This window comes from Lathamus discolor, chromosome 13, assembly GCF_037157495.1.
Source record: "Lathamus discolor isolate bLatDis1 chromosome 13, bLatDis1.hap1, whole genome shotgun sequence".
NCBI lineage: Eukaryota > Metazoa > Chordata > Aves > Psittaciformes > Psittacidae > Lathamus > Lathamus discolor.
In genome coordinates, this window is record NC_088896.1 from 1,274,707 (window position 1) to 1,292,333 (window position 17,627).

At 49.7% G+C, this 17,627-nt stretch overlaps 1 protein-coding gene across 1 annotated transcript in view; it reads left to right on the plus strand.

Moving 5' to 3' along the window:
• MYH10 (myosin heavy chain 10) overlaps positions 1-17,001 on the plus strand; it is a 95,340-nt gene extending 78,339 nt beyond the window's left edge. Inside the window, exons 25-41 of the mRNA XM_065693525.1 lie at positions 1,197-1,368; positions 2,144-2,356; positions 2,454-2,598; positions 3,643-3,849; positions 4,655-4,759; positions 6,177-6,329; positions 6,664-6,912; positions 7,386-7,598; positions 8,451-8,663; positions 9,625-9,786; positions 10,835-10,963; positions 12,167-12,255; positions 12,494-12,617; positions 12,700-12,908; positions 13,630-13,738; positions 14,483-14,655; positions 15,485-17,001. Of these exons, the coding sequence (XP_065549597.1) occupies positions 1,197-1,368; positions 2,144-2,356; positions 2,454-2,598; positions 3,643-3,849; positions 4,655-4,759; positions 6,177-6,329; positions 6,664-6,912; positions 7,386-7,598; positions 8,451-8,663; positions 9,625-9,786; positions 10,835-10,963; positions 12,167-12,255; positions 12,494-12,617; positions 12,700-12,908; positions 13,630-13,738; positions 14,483-14,655; positions 15,485-15,629 (2,810 nt within the window). The 3' untranslated portion in view covers positions 15,630-17,001. The remainder of the gene's footprint in view (positions 1-1,196; positions 1,369-2,143; positions 2,357-2,453; positions 2,599-3,642; positions 3,850-4,654; positions 4,760-6,176; positions 6,330-6,663; positions 6,913-7,385; positions 7,599-8,450; positions 8,664-9,624; positions 9,787-10,834; positions 10,964-12,166; positions 12,256-12,493; positions 12,618-12,699; positions 12,909-13,629; positions 13,739-14,482; positions 14,656-15,484) is intronic.
• The last annotated feature ends 626 nt before the right edge of the window (positions 17,002-17,627 follow it).

The following is a 17,627-nucleotide window of genomic DNA, read 5'->3' on the forward strand; positions in this document are numbered from 1 at the left end:
CAATTTCTTGGCCAGTAAAGCACAGTAAAATGATATTTACTCTTGGGCATGATTCAAAGAAGCCATTAAGGTCTCTCTGCAAGGGTCTTGGCACTGCTAGGCACGGACACTTGAAGAAAAGAATCTAATTCAATTTATTGTGAACTTTCTCAATTACAAAATCAGGTCTTACGACACTGTCCTCTCACTGCCCAGGGATATAATGGAAAAACAGAGGGGAAAGTGCTGGTTTTTCTCTTTGAATGAGGAACTGTTCAGGGAAAACCAGTGTTACTTTAGATTGTCTGGAAAATCCCAAATAGTCCTGGGCGGCTCGAGGAGATGGTTCTTGAACATGCCTCCCTTTCTATGTAGAAGATGTCCTGATCCAGTAGCAGGTTCCAGAAGGGTAAATCTCTGCACCGAGGACCCACAAAGTACTGAACAAGTCTAATAACTTGGGTTTATGCTAATGCACTTAGAATTGTGCTAATGCTATGCTAAGCAAACCTCCCTGTGCCTTAACTATGTTCCATACCTGATCATTAGCTGACTGTAAACTGTGCAGCCAGGAGCTGTCTCAAGCCAACAGCAGGCAGAGCAGCCAGATTTGTCTTCTTGCTGTGGCCCTGATAACAGGATGGTTTGCACAAAGCAATACCTCAGGGCAGGAGTATCTCAGCTGCACAAGTACATTACTGGAGGCTGTCAGGGTTGTAAAGTCTTGCTTAAATGTTGATGGGATGTGTTAGTGGCACAGATACTTGCAAAAAGGGTTTATCCAAGTTTTCTTTCAGCTGTACTGTTTTCCAGTAGGCCTGTTGGAGTCTGGCCTTGCCCTTCCAAAGCTGTGCAAGCCATCACTTTTTCCAGTCTGTAGCTGGTCTTCATTTTTGCACAGTGATGTCTGTGATTCTCTGGCCTAGCAGCTCAAACTGTCTGTTAGATCCCACTCCTTATTTTCTATCAGGGTGAGGTTATGTTTGATTCCCTTATTTCAAACTTGTTTCTCCAGTCACTGACTTTGTGTCCAAACCATGCGGTTCTACTTTGCTATTTCATGTTTCGTCAGCCTTCCAGCTGCAGCCTGCAGGAGGAATTGACACAGTAGAAATGAAACTTCCCACCCTTCCTGCCAGCCCGTGGCCATGTCCCCAAACTTTCTGAGGATGACAACATTAAAAATGCCATCTAACCATCATTCTCTGTTTCCTTAGAGCGCTTAAAAAAGGAGGAGAAGACCCGTCAGGAGTTAGAAAAAGCTAAAAGAAAACTTGATGGTGAAACAACAGACCTACAGGACCAAATAGCTGAGCTGCAAGCCCAGATTGAAGAGCTGAAGATCCAGCTGGCCAAGAAAGAGGAAGAGCTGCAGGCTGCTCTTGCGAGGTCAGAGCACGATGGTGCTTAGGGCTGCAGAAGTGTGGTAGAAACCTGCCTTCCCAGATGGAGTTCCAGTTAATACAGACATCCAGAACGGGGGAAGTTAAAGCAGAAGCCAGTTCATGTTTAGCATCTCTAGACACCTGTGCTGTGTGTAAACATGGTAAAGAAACCCTAATTCAATGTTTTATTGGCATCATTGGGCTGCCAAGCTGCCAAAAAGTGACGTTTCACCAGGGTATGAGAGTGTTTGCGTTCTGGAAGCTGTTCTTGTTCTCCAGGGGTTCAGCCTTAGGAGGGGGAAACACGGAATTCTCAATGAACCTTCTTCGTAGAGTGTGTTCAGTGACTGGGTGGGCTAGGCACTATCAAGATAATGCCTGCCAAGTCTGTCAGCATCAAGGTGATCAAGGTTAGATGGGGCTTGGAGCAAGCTGCTCCAGTGGAAGGCGTCCCTGCCTGTGGCAGGGGTTGGAACTGGATGAGCTTTAAGCTCCCTTCCAGCCCAAACCAGTCTGTGATGCTCTGAAGATCAGTGTGGCAGCCTTGCAGTCCCATGGCAGGATACAAGCTCAACGCCTTTTGTATTTTGGAGCACTCTGCTTGTTGGGATCTTGACAATAACAGAAGTGGTTTTCTACTTAAGGAGTTTTAGAAGGTCTGTTTTATTCTAATGGAAAATTTAAGGTATCATTTCTGTCCATAACTTACATAATGTCAGACTGTTACGAGAACAGATTTGAAGGTATGAGATGCTGACTGTTGTGCCTCTGTTTAACAGAGGGGATGAAGAAGCAGTTCAGAAAAACAATGCACTGAAGGTGATAAGAGAGCTGCAGGCGCAGATCGCAGAGCTGCAGGAGGATCTGGAATCGGAGAAGGCATCACGCAACAAGGCAGAAAAGCAGAAAAGAGATTTAAGTGAAGAGCTGGAGGCTTTAAAAACTGAACTGGAAGATACACTGGATACCACTGCAGCCCAGCAGGAGCTGAGGTAGGACCACATCTGTGTAAAAAGGCACCATTGAAATTCACCCTTAATTCACAAACACTAAAATGCTGATTTTGATAACGCGTGATGCTTCCTCTAGGACAAAGCGTGAGCAGGAGGTGGCTGAACTCAAGAAAGCAATTGAAGAGGAAACCAAAAACCATGAAGCACAGATCCAGGAAATCAGGCAGAGGCATGCTACTGCCCTGGAAGAGCTCTCTGAGCAACTTGAGCAGGCCAAAAGGGTGAGAAGAATATGAATGGCAGAAATACACTTTTCTGCCTCAGGACTTCTTATAAATACCATAAGTGTTGTGGTCCCCTCTGCTGAGATCTGCAGAGCTATGTTGTCCTCTCTACTCCATGCATAACAATTGCAATTGAATCAAATACATCACACTGGTTTGAATATATTGCAACTATTTGGCAGACTTGGCATCTGTCTGAAGTGTTCATTAGAACATGTGGAGATAAATCATGTAGCACTTGTCTAGGAATTCTCCAGCGGTCCACATGCTTATCTGGTGAAAAGCAGTTCTCTCACAGTTCATATGCTGTAGTAATGGTTTTATATAGGGAATACCTCACAAGCTTCCTTAGTATTTTAAACTAAGGGAGAAATAGTAATTAAAGCTGGTGTAAGTGATGGTTTATTCACTTGAAGATCTTGTGCATGTCTTCTGCTCCTTATTCATGAAGTATTTTCAGTAAGAGCATAAAAAGCTGGAAAGATAGCCTGCAATCTGAAGCAGAGGCCCTTTGCTGGTGTCAGTTCTGTGGTAAGAGTGGTGCTTAATCATCCCTTGTGCCATTTATTACTGCTTTTCTAAAAAGGGTTTTGACAAATGTCAGTGCAGTGGGGAAAAGTGCTTTGTTTGCACTTCCAGGCTGCTCTGCCTGCTACAATCAGGGCAGCTGCAGTTGATATCTTGCCTTTTATTTGTGTGAGATGAGCCATGCTGATCTGTTAATGGGCACATTCCTTCCTACTTACAGCACTACCCGAAACAGTCATTTTACAGCACTGACGTCCCAGTTCTTGTGGAATTCATAGAAGTATCTTTTGCTCCTCACCGTTACCTGTGATATCAGAGTGGAAAAACTCGCATTAACTTAGTCTTTGGCTAATGCACAATGTTGCATGGCAGCATTTTAACACTCCCTGCTTACAACTTGCTGAGCACTTGGTTTAGCTTTGAACTTGCCCTGATTTGTTAGACTGAGTATTGTTCAGCAGAAAACTATTGCTATGTGAAAGTGTTGAATTTCCTTTCTTTTGTTTTTCTCAGTTCAAAGCAAATCTTGAAAAAAACAAGCAAGGCCTAGAGTCTGACAACAAGGAGTTGGCCTGTGAAGTGAAGGTGCTGCAGCAGGTCAAGGCAGAGTCTGAACATAAGAGGAAGAAGCTTGATGCTCAGGTCCAAGAGCTGACTGCTAAGGTCACTGAAGGCGAAAGACTGAGGGTGGAGCTGGCTGAGAAAGCTAACAAGCTGCAGGTAAGGTGGGGTGGAATCAGAGAATCACAGAATGGTTTGGGTTGGAAAGGACATTAATGTCATCCAGCTCCAACCCCTGCCACGGGCAGGGACACCTTCCACTGGAGCACCTTGCTCCAAGCCCCTGCGTCTGACCTGGCCTTGAACACTGCCAGGGATCTGGCAGCCACAGCACCTCTGGGCACCCTGTGCCAGCGCCTCAGCACCCTCACAGGGAAGAGCTTCTGCCTTATGTCTAACCTGAATCTCCCCTGTTTCAGTTTGAACCCATTTTAAACTGCAGCAGTGGTGCTTTAGGTAAATCAAGCTGAAGTACTTCACAAAGGGAATGGCCCAGTTCTCTTTGGAGGAAGCTTTCAGGTAGTCTCACTGTAAAAGTAGCATAGCCTAAAACAATACAAGTTGGCTCCTGGCTGTAACATTTTCTCTTGCTTTGATGCTTTAAACCCAGCTGCCACCGTGATAATCCCTGAATCAATGTTCCCATAAAATATATAGTCTTATAATAAAAAATAGCATTTAGGTATGAATGCAGATATTGGAATGATGTGTTGTGCTACACAGCATGCTTGACTCTTGTTATGTTATACCACCGAGGTTCAAAACTGACATCCAGCCTGAAGTTTCCAGCCAAACTTGAAGTATTTTTAGCTTGTTGTGTCTCTCTGTGGGGATCTGTTGTTGTTGTCTTCCCGTACCTGGAATTCGCTGAGGTTTTGTGTTCTGCAGTTCCAGCTCCCAGTGGGACTGGGCTGTGCCCTGGGTCAGCTGCATGCTGCTAACCTTCCGGCTGCTTGCTTTGCAGAACGAGTTGGATAATGTCTCAAGCCTCCTGGAGGAAGCCGAGAAGAAAGGCATTAAGTTTGCCAAGGATGCGGCTAGTTTGGAATCGCAGCTTCAGGATACACAGGTGTGTGTGCAGTAAAGCTTCAACTTTGCACTGAAGCTTTGTTCCTTTTTGAAATGTGAACTGCACAACAGAAAATACAGATTTTCATTCATGGTTTGGAAAGTCCCTTGGGTAGAAGCTGTATTTGCTATTGAAGTCTAGTGAAATGTGGTGTATGATGATTGCTCAGCTACCTGTGGAGCCTGTTTTTCGTTACCTAAGATCCACTGTTTGATAGGCTCTAGCCTTTCAGTTTCTCTGGGAAAGAAGAATTAAGTCAAAAGCCTCTTTCCAAGTAGAATATTAATAAGACCCTTGGGGTATACGAAAGGCATAAGGGACAATGCCCTGTCTTTTACTGGCAGCTGAAGTTCTTACGGCTTAAGTTCAAACTGCCAGGTTTTAGGTTTGAGTTAAATAATGCAGCTTTATGCATGTGTTCTTCAGTTAAATATACTCCTTTTTCCCCTGTAACTACCTGAATAATGTTCATGACAATTGGAGAGGTCTGTGGTGGTTGGAGGGTGGAGGAGAGGGGGTGGTGGTTACACCTTTCATGAGTTTCCCTTATGACAGAAGTTTCCGCTGTCAGATTACAGCTATCTTTAAACTGACCTTTAGATTTAAGCAATGCAGCAAAAGTTGGAAGCAGGCTGTCATTGCGGGATTTGCTGCTATGTGTTCACAGAGTGGTTTGGGTTGAAGGGACCTTAAATCTCATCCAGCTCCAACCCCTGCCACAGGCAGGGACCCCTTCCACTGGAGCAGCTTGCTCCAAGCCCCTGTGTCCAACCTGGCCTTGAGCACTGCCAGGGATGGGGCAGCCACAGCTTCTCTGGGCACCCTGTGCCAGCGCCTCAGCACCCTCACAGGGAAGAGCTTCTGCCTAAGAGCTCAGCTCAGTCTCCCCTCAGGCAGGTTCAAGCCATTCCCCTTGGCCTGTCCGTACAGGCCCTTGTCCCAAGCCCCTCTCCAGGTTTCCTGCAGCCCCTTTAGGCACTGGAGCTGCTCTAAGGTCTCCCCTTCAGGAGCCTTCTCTTGGCCTGTCCAAAGTCTCTCTTCCAGGACATCCCAGTTCTTCCAAGGTGTTTTCAAATACGTACTTTATATGCTTCTCTGAAAGAAGAGAAATAAATTCTGAAGGTGACTTCTGTGCTTGTTGCTTTAACAATGGAAAAGTATCATCCACTGACTTCTAGACAGTGGCGTGGATTCCCTGATCAGAAATGTGCTTTGTAAAGGCATAAGTGTGCCCAAATGAAATGATCAGTGCAAACCCAAATTACAGACATCTTTCTAAGCATGTCCTTGTACAAAAATGCTATGAGAGTAATAATCAAACCTGATGCTTCATGGGGAGTAATGGAGGGTTGTCAGCCAAAGCTGCAGTTTGCTCACTTACAAGACTGACTTGGGAACGTGCCTCTTTGTGTAACAGGAGCTGCTTCAGGAAGAAACCCGCCAGAAACTCAACCTGAGCAGTAGGATTAGGCAGCTGGAAGAGGAGAAGAACAACCTGCAGGAGCAGCAGGAAGAGGAGGAGGAGGCCAGAAAGAACTTGGAGAAGCAGATGCTCGCCTTGCAGTTGCAGGTAACTGTTGTAAAAAGCAGGACTTCCCTTAGCACTCACATTTCTGGTGAGAGGAATCCGGTCCCAGACCTTGTGAGAGAATGTCATGTCATTTGCACATGTGTTAGACCAGATTTCAGACCAAAATGTCCTGTGGTCTTTCTCCATTGCAGTAATGAGCAGTGCAGCTGAGTGCAGGGGGCAGGACTCTTGCCTGCTTAGCATCCTGCTTGCTCACAGGTTTTGTGTTGCTGTAGCAGTGACATCTGCTTCTGGGTTTGCATTTTGGACTTACTGCTTTTCTTCCCTTCTCACGATGCTCTAAAGAGCTTTATTTTCCTTTATTAAATTTCAGTTGGCTGATGCTAAGAAGAAGGTAGATGATGACTTGGGAACCATTGAAGGCTTGGAGGAAAATAAGAAGAAATTATTGAAGGACATGGAGTCCTTGAGCCAGCGCCTAGAGGAGAAGGCAATGGCTTACGACAAACTGGAAAAGACAAAGAATCGCCTGCAGCAGGAGCTGGATGACTTGATGGTGGATCTGGATCATCAGCGCCAGATTGTTTCTAACTTGGAGAAAAAGCAGAAGAAGTTTGATCAGGTACTCGGATTCCATCATCTTCCTGCTTTGTGTGCTTTTAAAATGGCATCTTCTTTACATTGTTACTGCATACATGGGCCTTGTGTACAGCAAGGTCTTGTGGTGTGGTCAGTGATAGAACTTCTGTGAGCAGCTTGGCTTTGTTAAAAGTCTCTTGTCACAACTTCAGTGAGCTAAATGCCAGCTTTGAGTCTTGTTAGAGCAAGTGATTCATACACAAAAAGAAAATGATATTGGAACAAAACCTTAAGAGTATCATTTGCAATCAGTAAAATAAACTAAGAAAGGATGTGAAGACTGGAAGATTAAAATGATTTAATCTTGGTTAGTAGCTTGCTTTCCTCACCTCATCCCAGAGTGGCCGTGGCTGTTTTCTTACTAGCACTTTGATCACTTCATTGACTAAAACACCTTAGGCAGGAAGTAGCTGGTTATAGAATGTATGAGATGGATGAATTGTTTCTTATGTTCAGATGCTAGCAGAAGAAAAGAACATTTCTGCCAGATACGCAGAGGAAAGAGATCGTGCTGAAGCAGAAGCAAGGGAGAAGGAAACCAAAGCACTGTCTCTGGCTCGGGCTTTGGAAGAAGCGCTGGAAGCTAAGGAGGAATTTGAAAGACAGAACAAACAGCTACGCACAGATATGGAAGATTTAATGAGCTCTAAAGATGATGTGGGCAAAAATGTAAGTACGTTTCCTCACTCAATTTTGTTATATCCCACATAGGGAGTAACACAGGGAACCTCTCTGTCCGGAGAAGCATACGACACTCAAACTGAACTTGTTGAAGCTGGTTCATAACCCAAAATTCTGGAGGCATTAATGGACAGAGTGAGGAGCTGGTCTTCATTAACATCAGGCCTCTTCAAAAGATGTAGAGAGATGCTGAGCCCATGGGGCTCAGAATGTCTGGTGGCACCTATGCTATAGTCGAGAGCTTGGCTTACTGCTGCTTTTTCTGTGTGACATTGCACCAGCTCATCACTCCAATTCCAGACTGGTTTGGGTTGGAGGGGACCTTAAAGCTCATCCAGATCCAACCTCTGCCACGGGCAGGGACCCCTTCCACTGGAGCAGCTTGCTCCAAGCCCCTGTGTCCAACCTGGCCTTGAGCACTGCCAGGGATGGGGCAGCCACAGCTTCTCTGGGCACCCTGTGCCAGCGCCTCAGCACCCTCCCAGGGAAGAGCTTCTGCCTAAGAGCTCATCTCAGTCTCCCCTCTGGCAGGTTAAAGCCATTCCCTTGTCCTGTCCCTACAGGCCCTTTCTTGTTACCCCTCACAGGGTATTGGAAGTTGCTCTATGGTCTCCCCAGAGCCTTCTCTTCTCCAGGCTGAACAAGAAATCTGCACATTCATGGGTACAGCTGTTTAGGTTCTCTAGTACAGACTTACAGATGCTGCTGTGCCTCTTCTGATTCATTGTCCAATTCAGAGCATCACAAGAATTGAGTTCCTACAGTGCCTTGTTTTGCTGTTAATAACTGCTGATCTTGAGAGACCTGAAGGAGAGGGTCTGATTCATATTTGTGGCTTAGGTCCATGAACTGGAGAAGTCAAAAAGAACTCTAGAGCAACAGGTTGAAGAGATGAGGACTCAACTTGAGGAACTGGAAGATGAACTGCAGGCCACAGAAGATGCTAAGCTTCGTTTGGAGGTGAACATGCAAGCTATGAAAGCTCAGTTTGAGAGAGATCTGCAAGCCAGAGATGAACAGAATGAAGAGAAAAAGAGGATGCTGGTCAAACAGGTATGACTGTTCTACTGTACTTCACATTAAAAAGGGTGTGAGGATCTTTTGTCAAAGCTCAGTGGCTTCAGTGATAGCTTGCTACCAGAAAAATAAACCTCTTTGCTTAAAGATCTTGTTCTATAGAAATCCCAGGCATTGGTCTTCACAAACACCAGAACAGGTCTTGTTGAGCAGTGGCCAGTCTCAGTGCTGGTGTTAAACTGACACCGATGTGCCTTCAGAACCACTCAACATACAAGCAGAGGTTTGGTTACTGCTGTGTGGCTGTATTTCAAGGACAGGGGTATGTTATGTGGACTTTCAGCCCATCCTATTTAATCTGCAGGAACAAATTCATGGATGCCAAAATGGGCTGACCGGCTCTCATGAAGTGAACAGTTTCCTAAATGCAAATTGCGGCAATGATTCCAGATTTGCCAGACTTGAGAATTCCAGTAACACAAAGCAGATGAGGAGAGACTTAAGAAATATTAAAGTATTTCATGCTTGTAAGAGAAGCTGGTGCTAAATTGACATTAAGTTTTGAGGTGAAAACACCCAATATCTCTAAAGGAATGATTTTTTAATTCTCTTGAGAAAATGAGGTGATTCCACTTCTTGCGTTCCTCTTGGTGGTTCAGTCAGAATTAGTGAGATCTGCCCTCGAGTGATACCTGAATGTGGGGAGATGTGCTGGGCAAGATGCTGACCACTATGGAGCTGAACAGCTGACGTGGAAATGCTTCAGGTGCTGAGTTATTGTCTTTGGTTTCTTTTTTGTCAGTGCAGAGATCTGTGCTTCCCATTTATGGTTTCAGATTTGCCATCTGCAGTGTCCTCCCATGCAGCTTGCATTCTGGTGGCTTTTCCAATGGAGTAACGGCAGTTCTGCTCTTCCAAGGCTTTTTGGAGTCGCCAACCACTTTGTTGGGGGTCTGCGTTTGCTCCATTGAGCCTGTTCCATGCCTCTGTGTCACAGGTACGAGAGCTGGAGGCTGAGCTGGAAGATGAGCGCAAGCAGAGGGCTCTGGCTGTGGCAGCCAAGAAGAAGATGGAGATGGATCTGAAAGACCTGGAAGGGCAGATAGAGGCTGCAAACAAGGCTCGGGATGAAGCAATCAAACAGCTACGTAAGCTCCAGGTGAGCACAGCTCATCCATAGAGCTGCTTTCTCTCCTGGTGGCTGTCTGTCAGGGGTGTTGCTTCTCATTACATACATTTGAAGGCAAAAGGAGTTTCGGACTTGACTGTGCTGACGGTCAGAGTATCCGTCCTGAACTTAGCACTTGCTGAAAACTGCTCTCATCATACCTTTGATAAGGGGTTAGGGTTGTCCCCAGCAGTCACCTTCATTTCAGCACTTGGCCCAAGGTCCTGCTGAGGGCTGCTTTCTAGGCTGCATTGTATAAATTGAAATTGCCTTTCTGCCCTGTCCTTGGGTCTTTGGCAATCCTGCTTCAAAGCTTCCCTCAGCCTGGGGGCAGGCCTGCGACTGAGCACTCGCTGAAGAGGGAGCATAGGTTAAAGCCAGACTTGCTGGTACCCAAAGGGGATGTGTGAGTATGTGCTTTGGGGGGTGCACAGTGAATGTCACAGGTGGGTGGCTGCTGCACCAAGAACACTTGTAAGAAGTTTGGGTGGTTTTAGTTAATTTAAGTAAATCGTTTACGTCAATCCAACAGCTTTATCTCTCCATCAGTTCCATGACAAATGTATTAGAGTTCTTTTCCTACAAGAAATACAGCAGATAAATGAGATAAAGTCTTATAATGTGATATCTCTGACAAGGAATTGAGTGATGAGAAGAAAATGAAGCTTTACTATTAAATAAGAACTGAAAATGCATTGAAATGTAATAAAGCCACATTGGGAGGATGGTCTGACCTCTTAATCATAGAATCACAGAGTGGTTGGGGTTGGAAGGGACCTTAAAGCTTACCCAGTTCCAACCTCTGCCACGGGCAGGGACCCCTTCCACTGGAGCAGCTTGCTCCAAGGCCCTGTGTCCAACCTGGCCTTGAGCACTGCCAGGGATGGGGCAGCCACAGCTTCTCTGGGCACCCTGTGCCAGCGCCACAGCACCCTCACAGGGGTGAAACCAAAAGGTCAAAACACTTCAGAGCTGCCAACAGATCTCATGCCTGTCCTAAATCAATGTGGCTTTTTCCTTCCTGCCTTCCAAACTGCAGGCTCAAATGAAAGACTATCAGCGGGAGCTGGAAGAAGCCCGTGCGTCCAGGGATGAGATCTTTGCACAATCCAAAGAGAGTGAAAAGAAGCTCAAAGGTCTTGAAGCAGAAATACTTCAGCTCCAAGAGGTGAGATTGAAATCCAGGAAACTTGGTTTTCTTGCTCGAGTGAGGTGAAGATCAGAGTAAAACAAGTACAAAGCCATCTGGTGAGTTGAACAGGGGAGGAGTAGCAGGCGAACTGGGTGACCCCCTGCCCCAGGGCATTAGTGAACCTCTCATGGCTTTGTAGGCGCCATTCTGGTAGTCTGGGCTCCATTCCTCTGGCTGAGCAGCTGGAAAGCTTCACCATTGCTTGAGAGGTTTGAGACCTCACTGAAACTTGCTCAGGAGTCTCTGAAAGGTGCATGGCCCTGTGGCAGCACCAAAACTGAGTACTGGAGGTGTGAAAACACTGAACAGCAGCTCCAGAATCTCAGTGCAGCACTTCAGTCTGTGCAGGTTTGTCACTGCCTTCTGGCATCTTCATCCCTTTCTCTTAGGGGCAGGGTTAATGTGCTCCATTGTTGGCAATTCATGTGCGAGCTGTACACGTGCCACCCATCTCCTGTCATTTCCTTGGTCTGCCTCAAGGTCAGACATCAGCAGAATTGCCTGGTGTGAGAGCCAGCCTCTCTTGCCCTGTTATAGCTGCAGACCAAAGCTGGAGCAGTCACTCATAAAGTTATCCATAAACGAGTCCATAAAGGAGTCTTTATGGATAACCTGGACCGTGGAGCTTCTCCACCTCATTCTTTTGTGGAGTTCAGACTTGTCAGTCGTGCATTTGCAGTGCATTTAACTGCCCTCCTTAGCAAACACTTGGGGTGCTTCTGCCATTTGATATGGTTTATAGTGTGAGATTCAGTGCTGTTGATTCTATGGTGCTAAAGCTTTCATTTCTACCCTCTGCTTTCAGTCATGCCAAGTGCCCTGTAAGACCCTCAACGGTTTATTTCAGTTGGTGCCCACTTTACACTGCAAGTGTCTGCTCATGTGTGGCAGTGGTTTTCTTCTGCAGTTTAGGGCTTGAATGTTACTGATCTTCACAGATACTTGTCCTTAACGTCGTGAAGGAGCACTTCAGGGTCCAGAAGTAAACCCAGTGTAGTCATGGCAGTTCCAGGGGGAAACATCAAGGTGATGTGTCCTGCTCCTACAGCTGTTGCTTCTGCTTATCCATGGAAAGACCCCAGGGACATTACAGTTCACAGCATCTCCCGGAAGCTAAATTGTTTGGAGAAGTTTTGAGGTTCCTAATGCTGTAACGAATCTTTTCCTGATCCTCCACAGGAATTTGCTGCCTCTGAAAGGGCCCGTCGCCACGCTGAACAAGAAAGGGATGAGCTGGCTGATGAGATTGCGAACAGTGCTTCAGGAAAGTGAGTCTGCGAATGTATTAACTGTGCATCTGAAGAGCTTGGGGCACCAGCAGCTGCAGCACCCTGCCTGCAGGTTCTGCACTGCCCAGTCTTCATCACAGCAATCTCTTGTTCTGAAGAGCATTGCTGACACAGGAGCCGCTCGTGCTGTTTGCGGTGCCTCAGGCAGCAGAAGCAAACTGGCCGGTGGCTTTGGATCAGATCTGAACACGTCTTGACCCAGATACTTGCGTTCTAGGTCCGTGCTGCTGGACGAGAAGCGCCGGCTGGAGGCTCGTATTGCCCAGTTGGAGGAAGAGCTCGAGGAAGAGCAGAGCAACATGGAGCTGCTCAACGAGCGCTTCCGAAAGACCACGCTGCAGGTGAAGCCTCGCGGGTGGCGCTGCGGGTGCCAGCGGTGCCTGTGGGCAGCACCGGGTGATGCTGTGTTGTTCCCTGTGCAAGGTGGACACGCTCAACTCGGAGCTGGCCGGGGAGCGGAGCGCAGCCCAGAAGAGCGAGAACGCGCGGCAGCAGCTGGAGCGGCAGAACAAGGAGCTGAAAGCGAAGCTGCAGGAGCTGGAGGGCTCCGTCAAGTCCAAGTTCAAGGCAACAATTTCTACCCTAGAAGCCAAGATCGTGCAGCTCGAGGAGCAGCTCGAACAGGAAGCCAAGTAAGGGGAAAGTGTTTGCGCGAGTCCTGTCAGTTGAGTCTCCGAAACCTCGGTGGCTGGGTTTGCGTAGGGCTGAGCTGGGAGCCTGGAGCACAGGCACGGGGTTGGTTGCCTGCAAACCCGCTGCTCAGGGCACATGCTGCGACAGGAGAGCTGGGAAGTGGCCGGGGTTGCAAGTGTCAGAATCAGTTTGCTCTGTGACTGGTGCTGCTGCATGGCCCAGGTGAGCTGGGCCCAGGGGCCACACAGTGCTGCAGAAGTACCTTGAGACAAGATGAAACATCCCCTTGAGCCACCTGCTCTCTGGGTGAAGGAAGGAAGATGGACAGCTCAGGGGTGACAGGCCCAGAATGTGAAGGGCTGGCACATCACCTCCATGTTCCTTGTGCCTTTGGCGCTGTGGGAGGACCATGTTGCTGGTGAGCAGTAACTTTAAAGCTGCTCTGTTCAATCTCATGGTGAAGAAGCACTTTTGTATCCCTCTCTTCAGCCTGCAGACCACACTCATGCTGCTCCAGTGCTGAGTTCATGCTGTCAGAGCTGCATCCCAGCCAAGCACCAGCTCACAAAGTCAGTTCTCTTGGTGGTGGCAGGCATGTTAAGGGGACTGGAGCATCATTTATGTGAGGAGGCGAGAGCCCTGCAGGAAGGGCAGTGCTGGTGGTCCTGGTGGTCCCAGCTCTCAAGCACTGGGACAAATCCTGGCTTTTGGTTATTGCAGGGAGAGAGCAGCTGCGAACAAACTGGTCCGTCGTACAGAGAAGAAACTGAAAGAAGTCTTCATGCAGGTGGAGGACGAGCGTCGCCACGCGGACCAGTACAAGGAGCAGGTGGGTGGAAGGGCTGGGTTTCTGAGGCCTGGTTCTCAGAAAAGCCAAATAAACCCATTCTGGGAGCAGAAAGGGATCAGAAAGAAGCATTTTAGATTCTAGAGGAATCTACCTTAAGGATTATGGAATCCCAGCCTGGTTTGGGTTGGAAGGGACCTTAAAGCTCCTCCAGCTCATCCTGCCACAGGCAGGGACCCCTTCCACTGGAGCAGCTTGCTCCAAGCCCCTGTGTCCAACCTGGCCTTGAGCACTGCCAGGGATGGGGCAGCTACAGCTTCTCTGGGCACCCTGTGCCAGCGCCTCAGCACCCTCACAGGGAAGAGCTTCTGCCTAAGAGCTCATCTCAGTCTCCCCTCGGGCAGGTTCAAGCCATTCCCCTTGGCCTGTCCCTACAGGCCCTTGTCCCAAGCCCCTCTCCAGGTTTTCTGCAGCCCCTTTAGGCACTGGAGCTGCTCTGAGGTCTCCCCTTAAGGAGAGACCTCTTTTCTCCAGGCTGCCCCAGCCCAGCTTTCTCAGCCTGGCACTGAACCACTAGAGCACGAGTTCCCAGCAGCCCAGACCTCCCCATGCGGGCCCTGTGCGATGGGCTCTTTGGTCCCTGCAGCTCTGCAGTGTGCCCAGGAGCCTGTGGTGGGGCCCATTGTCTACCTCCAGCCAGGGGGGCCAGGAGGGCAGGTGCTGGTTCCCTCCCCGTCTTGGGGCTGCAGATTCCAGCCTGATCCCAAGGGCATGCGTTTGTTTCAGATGGAGAAGGCCAATGCCAGAATGAAGCAGCTCAAGCGGCAGCTGGAGGAGGCTGAGGAAGAGGCCACGCGTGCAAACGCTTCCCGGCGTAAACTTCAGCGTGAGCTGGACGATGCCACAGAGGCCAACGAGGGCCTGAGCCGGGAGGTCAGCACCCTGAAGAACCGGCTACGGTAGGTGCTTGGTGAAGCTTCGGGTGCCCACAGACCCTGTGTCCCTGGGGAGCATTTGGCTGTTGAGCAGCAGCAGCAGAGCTGGGCATCGATACGGGGCAGAGTGCAGCCTGCTGTGAGCTGCTGCCCAAGCCCAGTGATGAGAAGGGAGCTGCCAGCCCACAGGCATATTCCTGGCACCTCCGAAGCTCTTTGGGGCTCACACTGGCAGGTTCCCTGGGGTTGACAGCTCAACACAGCCCGAGATAAACACGACAGAGGAGGCAGCTCTGCTGTGCTTTGCCAGCAGCTGCTTCCCATCCCTGTTATCCTGAGCCACCTTGGTGGGAGCGTTTCAGCATCTTTGGGATTAGGGCTGTACCGGGTACAGATGGGAGGCGGCAGCGGTGATGCTGCCTCTGAACAAAAGCCATGTCAGGAGGCAGAGCAGTGCACAGTGAGCAGCTGATGTCACAGAATCACAGAATCACAGAATCCCAAGGGTTGGAAGGGACCTCAAAAGATCATCTAGTCCAACCCCCCTGCAAGAGCAGGGTAACCTACAGTACATCACACAGGAACTTGTCCAGGCGGGCCTTGAATATCTCCAGTGTAGGAGACTCCACAACCCCCCCACTGGGAGCACCCGCTCTGGCCTGCTTGGTCTGGGCTGGGTGCTCCTGCACAGCAAACACGTGAAGCTGCTTGGGCCTTGCACAGTTGAGGCGCTGATAGGAGCGAAGCGGCAGGGCTCAGCGTGTTGGGGCACGGTGCGAGCCCGCGGCCAGGGGGAGGTTTCAGGGCCTGGAGCGGAGACCGTGGGTGCTCACCGGGTGCTGCCTGTTCGCAGGAGGGGGGGCCCCATCACCTTCTCCTCGAGTCGATCTGGGCGGCGGCAGCTCCACATCGAAGGGGCCTCTCTGGAGCTCTCGGATGATGATGCGGAGAGCAAAGGCAGCGACGTGAACGAGGCGCAGGCGGCCCCGGCCGAGTAGAGCCCGTCCCTGGGCATGCAGAGACCTTCCCGCAGCGGGCGCAGGAGCACGAGGACTCTCCTGAGCACCAGGGCTGCCACGTGGCCCTCAACCTGCCTTACGGAACGCCGGCATGCTACTACAAAGTTACGTATCGTAGGTCAACTATGTCTTAAGGCTCTCCAGCCTCACCATACTGTACCCTGCTTCAGATATAGGTACAACTGCTTTTTTATATATAGCAAACAAAATGGGATCGTCTCTGTTCAGTGCATCTCCTTTCCAGATACTCATTGTAAAGCCATTTTATAAAGCATCATGTGAAGGATGAAACTTTTTTTTTTTTAATCACCACCGAAACTTCATTCCCGGCGGGTGGGTGGTTGGGACAGACCCGGGGTCACGACGATGCATGCTTTGTACAGACATCTCCCCCCTCCTCCCGTGCTCGGGCAGCCCCCGGGCACGCTGAGCCTGTCGGATCCTTGAAGACCAAACCTCACCCGTATCTTTCTTTTCCTCCTCCTCGTTGTGATCAGTCGCACACAATCAGCGCGTGAACTGTGAAAGGGCCTTGGAAAGCGTTAGGGGAAGCGTAGGGATGAGCGAGTAGGGTCCAGATCTACCCCGCAGCCTCACCGGGCGCTGCTCCGCGCACTCCTGCGGCAGCGCTGGCGCGGGGCAGCCCCGCTCTCGCACATCCCGCATGGGACCGCTCAATGTGAACACCAGGAGAGCCCCGGGCCGGCGCGGGCACCGCTATTTATTAACTCATGGCCCAGAGCGGGGGTCCGGGGCCGCGGGTGCCCCCACCTGCAGGTAACAAACAAGCCAGTGGATGTGAATCCTTTTGTTGTTGTTTTACTTGTTTGGAGCAGTATTACAGCCGTAGTTTAGCCTTCTTTTGTTTAAATAGCTGGAAACTGACATTACAGAAAGTGCCTTAGACACTACAGTACTAAGACAATGTTACATATATAATTTGCCTCTATAACGATGATTTAATGTATTAATTTTGACTGTGCTTCATATCATGTACCTCTCTAGTCCAAGTGGTATTATGGATATTAGTGACAATGAATCAGTGTTAACTAGGAACCTTCCTCTGCCACACGCTCGAACAACGTGGGTTTCCTTTTTGGTTAAAAGCTTTAACATCCGTCGCAAAGGTTTTGTTGTGTGTGTTTGGATATTTTTAATCAAACTGGCTGTTGACCACCAGGCATCTGACTGCAAATACCTTGGTTTCTTGTATACCCATATTTCTAGACAATGATTTTTGTAAGACAATAAATTTATTCATTATAGATGCGGCCGCCTGCTCTGTTTACTTACCGGAAGAGCTCTCTCCTGAGGCTGGCATAGACCTTAATAAATGAGACTATGACTGGAAGCTGCTTTTCCCTTCTTCCTCTTTTGTTTTCCTCTTGTTTTGACCCGGATCCAGGACAAGGGAGCTGTGCTGGGGTGCGTGGCAGGAGCACACGATGCTCTGAGCCCTGCTGCTGGCCCGGAGCGCTGGGGCAGGGCCGAGTCTGCTTCCCGAGCAGTTGAAGGTCCCGTTGGAGCGTCCGGGGGGCAGCGCAGGTCTCAGGGCAGGAGGGAGCCGGGGGCGGTGGGGCTGTGGCTGGTGCCAGCACTGGGTGCACCCCACAATGGGTCCAGGGGTGATGAGGGGAGGGGAAGGAGGGGCTGGGGGCAGCAGGGTCGGGGCTCTGCTCTCCAGGCAGGAGCAGGGAATTGGTGCTGTTGGCACAGGCCAGGGTCCCTGCATTGGGCCCAGGCGCTGGGCAGGAAGGGTTCCAAAGGGGAGGAGGTGGTGACTGCAGAGAGGGGGTCCCGCTCCCCCCCCGGTGCCGCTGCTGCACCCGGCAGCAGAGACCAGGCCGGGGCAACCCCGCAGCCCTGCCCGGGGCCAGCCCCCGCTGCTGCTTGCTGCAAAACCATGCCGGGGGGTGCAGCTCTGCCCCAAAGCAACCCCCAGGGCTCAGCCGGGCTGGGGGGTGCCTGCGTGCTGAG